The 5,989-nt window shown below is 58.7% G+C and overlaps 1 protein-coding gene across 4 annotated transcripts in view; it reads left to right on the top strand.

Moving 5' to 3' along the window:
* The window catches only part of AP1B1 (adaptor-related protein complex 1, beta 1 subunit), a 34,721-nt gene that overhangs the window by 7,951 nt on the left and 20,781 nt on the right, over window positions 1–5,989 (top strand). For all 4 annotated transcript variants that reach the window (XM_010828734.1, XM_010828735.1, XM_010828733.1 and 1 more), the window contains 4 exons: window positions 1,367–1,502; window positions 2,459–2,704; window positions 3,801–3,991; window positions 4,745–4,966. In XM_010828734.1, coding sequence (XP_010827036.1) covers window positions 1,367–1,502; window positions 2,459–2,704; window positions 3,801–3,991; window positions 4,745–4,966 — 795 coding nt within the window. The remainder of the gene's footprint in view (window positions 1–1,366; window positions 1,503–2,458; window positions 2,705–3,800; window positions 3,992–4,744; window positions 4,967–5,989) is intronic.

The raw sequence follows: 5,989 nt of genomic DNA, 5'->3' as shown, positions 1-5,989 counted from the left end.
ATGGGGTCCTGCTGAGGGATCTTAATGGGGAGCCGCTCCTGGTAGGCCTGGATGCCAACAAGGAGCGGCTCCCCATTAAGATCCCTCAGCAGGACCCCATTGCTCCAGGCTTCTCCGGGGATTGCCCTGTCCCATCGCCACGCTCAGCACGGGACCTCCTGACAGTGTCTCAGGAGAAACAGTTCTGCAGAGAAACCTGTGGAGGACAGAGTGGCAGAGGGGTCCGTGTCTGCTGGGAAGCCAGGCCTCCTTCCAAGGCACATTCCTCCCAGGACCACATCTCTCCTTCAGTTAGAGCCCCTGCCTGCCACAGAGAAGGCACCTTTGTCCTCTGTCTCCGATGAGCCTCTGCTGGTGTGACAGCCCAGGAGAGCGAGGCGGGCTCTCAGCTCCCCCCTTCCTGGCCTGGCATCTTCCAGGGTGACGCATCAGTCCAGGCTCAGGAAACTCACTTTCGTTCCCATGTCTTTGCCCATTAAGTCACAAAAATTGAGAAGAGGAGGTGATAATTTCAGAGACAGAAAACCGACCACTAACTATGTTTCACATCTCAAGGAGCCTGTGACCCCGAGACTGTGGGTGCCATGTTGGGAAGGGTTCTGCCCAGTATATCAGCACTCATGAGCACAGGCTTTGGACTCAGACCTGGCACCTTAGGCAGTTCTTTGTCATTTGTGAGCCTCAGCTTTGTCTTCTATAAAATGGGGATAATCTACAGGCTTCTCAGGGCCCTTAAAGGAGATCATATGAAAAGCCCTGAGCACCAAGCCTGGCTTGCGGTGTGAGCCCTGTGCGTGAGTGCCCTGTAGTGTCCATGGTCCAGCCCCGCCCTGCTCCCCTAAGCCTTCTGCAGCCAGCAGCCTGATACAAGTGGCCACGTCAAGTATCAGAGAAGGAAAAACGACTGTTTCCATTTCTGTAGCGCCTTCTTAGTGCCGAGGACTAGACGCCCTTAAGTAAGTTGTCTCTTTCAGTTATAACAGGGCCCTGCAAAATGGGGTTTGTTATTTCTTTTTCTCGCAAATAAGAAAATCGAAACAGGGGATACAGAAAATTTCCCAGCTTGATACAGCCAGCAAGAGGCAGAGCTGGCTTTGAGCCAAGTCTGATGGACTCCAGAGCCCATCTATGAGCCTTGTGAAAAGAACAAGGACTTTTTGGCTTTTAAAATCGCCCTTTGTAATTCCGTTTCTACCAACAGATGCTCAGGGTGACGGAGCTGGTGCCCGGCCTTTACTGGGAAGTCCTGTTAACATTTCCTGCCCGCTTTGCACGCCCCCTCCTCCCCAGCCCCCATCAGCTGCCCGAAGAGTCCTCCTCTTCTTTTCTCTGGGCTTCCCCACACTGACGCGGCTTGACCTTCCAGTGCCCTCTTCCCCGACGTGGTGAACTGTATGCAGACGGACAACCTGGAGCTGAAGAAGCTGGTGTACCTGTACCTGATGAACTATGCCAAGAGTCAGCCCGACATGGCCATCATGGCCGTCAACACCTTCGTGAAGGTGCGGAGGAGCTGGGTGGGGCTGGGGGGCTGCTCACCGCGCAGGCTCCCTGGGTGTGGCGCCGCTGCCCTGGGTAGAAACACGGAGGCTCCTTTCCACCCATCTGACTCCCCGCCTGGGGGCTCTTCCTCCAGTGGAGGGCTCCCACTGTCTCCAGAAAATCAGATGCCATAGAGCCTGCTAACCCATTCCCCGTGAGGTCTCTCCGGGCCTGTGGGTCCCCCTGGCCCTGTGTCATTTGCAGGCTCAGAAGGCAGCATGTGTCTGAGGGCGTCTTGCTGCGCTTCTAGACTTCACGCCTTCCTGCATGTCCTGTCCTCCAAGTGGAGGATAAGCAGGGACTCACATTGTTAGCCCTGTGCACCTTTAAAACCTCAGCTCCCAGCCCAGTTGACACCCACACGTGGGTGAATGGGGTTCTTTGTCCCAGTAGGAAAACAGGGTTGTGGTGCTGGGTAGATGCAGCTCAGATTATGGCTCTGCTCTGTGACCAGCTGAGCTCCTGAGAGCCTCAGTTCCCTCACCTGTGAAAAGGGAACAGTATCGCCTGTCTGCTCTGAGTATCAGAGGGAACCCTGCAAAGCCTGGTATCTGGCAAATGCGAGGCGCCTCTCTGTGGGGGTGTGTTAGTCGCTCAGTTGTGGTCAACTCTTTGTGACCCCATAGACTGTGGCCTGGCAGCCTCCTCTGTCCATGGGGTTTCCCAGGCAAGAATACTCGAGTGGGTTGCCACTTCCTTCTCCAGGGGATTTTCCTGACCTAGGGATTGAACTGGTATCTCTTGTGTCTCCTGCATTGTCAGGTGGATTCTTTACCTAAGCCACCGGGGAAACCCAGGTGCCCACACATACCCTTTGTTTCGGTGCTGTTGGCCACAGTCAGGGGGAGACCCCACAGCAGCCATCTGGTGTTGCTCAACCCGCCCCTGCCCCTGGCCAATGGCCGGTTCCCCTCAGGACTGTGAGGACCCCAACCCCCTGATCCGGGCCCTGGCGGTACGGACCATGGGCTGCATCCGCGTTGACAAGATCACAGAGTACCTGTGCGAGCCACTCCGGAAGTGCCTGAAGGACGAGGACCCCTACGTGCGCAAGACGGCGGCCGTGTGCGTGGCCAAGCTCCACGACATCAATGCCCAGCTGGTAGAGGACCAGGGCTTCCTGGACACCCTCAAAGACCTCATCTCTGACTCTAACCCCATGGTGAGTCTCTACCGCCCGCTGTGCCACCTTTGCCACCCTCAGGATTGCTTGGGAAACCCTGGGCTTTGGGCCTCCACCAGGCAGCTCCAGGTCTGGGCAGGCAGAGCCGTGCAGGTGGGCTAGCTGCTCTCCTACCCGCAGTGGTTTGGGCGCCATCTTTGGAGTGAGCTTCTCTGTGCAGCCTCTCTAAGGAGCTGTGTGGCTGCAGGCAAGCCGCCTGACCTTCCTGAGCCCTTTTCTTTCTCAGTAAGCCGGATCTAATTCTGCGCGGCTGCTGGGAGTGTGGAAGGCGGTGTGCCTGGCATAGCCCGGCGCACAGCGGCTGTGTCGTCATCACTGTCTTCTCACCAAGACATCAGAGCGCTCTGACCGGGAGGGGCGCCCCCTTCACCACTTCTCGCAGGGCTGTAGAGGCTCACCCTGGAAGTAGCGTAGCCTGGCGCACTGGGCATTGGGCACGTCTGGGAGGGGAGCTGGCTCCTCATGGCGACAGCAGCAGTTTGGAGAACAGTGGGGCCGTATCTAAAATGGAACGTACGACCTGCCCCCCCAGACATCTCGTTCTGTGTCCCTCTGAGATGCCCATCGCAGGTGGGTGCCCGGGGCCAGTACAGGGATGCCGTGGAGCACTGCGTGGTCAGGGGAGAGTTGAAAACCGCGCAGCCCCGCTGTGGGAACAGCTGCCCTCGTGGAGGAAAGGGTTACAGGCCTGGAGCTTCACCTGGACCCTGCTGTGCCCACCACCCCGAGGGGCTCCGCAGGAAGCTTCTGGCTCTGAGAGACATGGTTGTCAAGCCCCCAGCGAGCTGCTGTGGCTGGTAGAGGGTGACTCTGCTTTAGGTAGCTTTCTCTCGCCAGGAACTCGGAGCCGCTCTCTCTTGTCGTGGTTTTCTTTAATGGTGGGTACGCTTAGTTTCAGCTCATAGAGGAGTCAGTGGAGCGGGTGCCTGCAGTGGGTCTCGGTGCTCCTGACCCTGCCCTTCGGGTCATACCCCTTTCGGGATGTTTGCGCTCTGACTGGCCGCCGTCATGAGCTGCCTGCTGCCCTGGCCTGTGGGTAGCGCCCTAGCCTCTGCCTCCTCCACCCTCCCAACAGGTGGTGGCGAACGCGGTGGCCGCCCTCTCGGAGATCGCCGAGTCTCACCCCAGCAGCAACCTGCTCGACCTGAACCCACAGTCCATCAACAAGCTGCTCACAGCCCTGAACGAGTGCACCGAGTGGGGCCAGATCTTCATCCTGGACTGCCTGGCCAACTACACGCCCAAAGACGACCGGGAGGCCCAGAGGTGAGGGGTCCTGGGGCTGGGAGACCTCGCCAGGCCAGGTCCCTAGGGCGGGGGCTCCCAGAAGCCAGGCCACAGGCCTCCGGTGGGCCTCTCTCCAGGGCCTCGCCCCACAGACCGTCCTCAGACACAGAGCCAGGCTGGAAGTGGTGTTGCTTCAGGCAGTCAGCGCACTGCCCACTGAGGGCACAGAACAGAACCCAGGGCCTGCTTAGGCCGCTGATGAGACTTTGGTCACTGCAGGCTGAGGCAGGAGGTGGGTAGCGTGAGAGCCACCGTTCATTGACTCCCACTGGGAGCCTAGGGTTCTGCTGGGTGCTTCCCCCGCGCGTGATCATCTTTAAAGCAGCTTCATCATTGTCTCTGGTTCCCAGGGAGGTGGAGGAGGTCACAGGTCTCCCAGCCAGATCTCCCCCAACTCTTGGTGCTAACCAGCATGGTCCCCTTCCCGCTTTGAGAGCCCTCACAACAGAAGGCAGGGAGTTGACATTTCTCCGGTATTTACTGACTGCCAGGCACTGTGCTCAGTGCTGGACACGCATGTCTCAGTTAAGCTTCCAGCAACCATGTGCTGCTGGCATCATCCTCTCCCATGTTTCAGATGAGGAAACTGAGGCTCCAAGTGGTTTTGACCTACAGGAAAGAGGACCGGCATCTAGATCTCCCTCCTACAGAAGACATGTTATCTTGATAACTAAAAACAGGGTGCTTCCCCCATTTGTCTCTCCTGTTTGCCCCCCTTGGAACGGACCACAGCATCTGTGAGCGGGTCACCCCCAGGCTGTCCCACGCCAACTCTGCCGTGGTGCTGTCGGCTGTGAAGGTGCTGATGAAGTTCATGGAGATGCTGTCCAAGGACCTAGACTACTACGGCACGCTGCTCAAGAAGCTGGCGCCGCCCCTGGTCACGCTGCTGTCGGCCGAGCCCGAGCTGCAGTATGTGGCCCTGCGAAACATCAACCTCATCGTGCAGAAAAGGTAGCGGTGCTGCTGCGCGCGGGCACTGCGTGCGCCAGGGCTGGGAGGGGTGGCCTCTGCTGAGAACAGGGCTCCGAAGGGAAACCGACCTGCCGCGGATAGGGCCTCGCAACAGCTTAAGCCAGGGATTCTTAGCCACTGGTATCTTTGTCCCACAGGGGACATTTGGCAGCGTCTGGAGACATTCTTGGTTGTCATCATGGGGGCTACTGCTGCTGGCATCTAGGGGTGGAAGCGGGGAGGCTGCTTCACAGCCTCTGGTGCACAGGAGTGCTCCCTCCGTCCCCCCAGAACGCCAGCAGTGAGAGGCTGAGAAGCCTTGGCTTAGCCTGGGCAGGTAGAGGCTAGCGCACTTCTTAACCATGGACAGTGGCTAGTCTGAGTCCCCACAGCCCTCCTGAAGCAGGGTGTAGGGTGGTGTGTGTGCGAGTGTTTTTCCCGGGGAAGGAGTCCAAGCTCTGGAGGCTGGAGGGCGACATGGACTCTACATCAGCTTCAGGGCCGCTCAGAGTGCAGAGCACCCGTTTCTCTCCACCCCGCAGGGATGACCACAGCAGTGAGCCGCTGCTCCTAAGGGAAGGCTCCGGGGTGGCTGGGGCGAGCAAGCCATGAACCATCCTGGGAGGGGCCCGGCAGCTCCGTGCTGGGGGTGGGGCAGGGCAGACTCTGCAGTTCAGCTTCCAGCCTCTCTGGTCAAACAGGTCCATCAGCAGCTAATTCGCGGGCAGAATAAGCACCTCTCGTACACGTTCTCTCTCGGAAGACTGCACAGGCTCCCTGTCCTTGTAGCCTCAGTCTGGTTCTGAGCACGCGCCTCAGGTCCCAGAAGCGTCAGGGGAGTTGGGACATTTGTAGAGGTTTGGGAGGTAAATTTGGGAAAGCTGTCTGAGTGTCTAAGGAGAGAATGAGACGAGAGTCGTAGTTGCAGGGTGGGGCGGGTGAGGTGTCATGGCCTGTGCAGCCCGATCAGCAGGAGGGGCTCCCTGTGCGGGTTTTATTTAACAAGCCAAGCTCCCAAGGTGC

The sequence above is a fragment of the Bison bison genome, unplaced genomic scaffold (assembly GCF_000754665.1).
Source record: "Bison bison bison isolate TAMUID 2011002044 unplaced genomic scaffold, Bison_UMD1.0 scf7180017864495, whole genome shotgun sequence".
Classification (NCBI taxonomy): Eukaryota; Metazoa; Chordata; class Mammalia; order Artiodactyla; family Bovidae; genus Bison; species Bison bison.
This window is presented reverse-complemented; position numbering and strand designations above follow the sequence as displayed.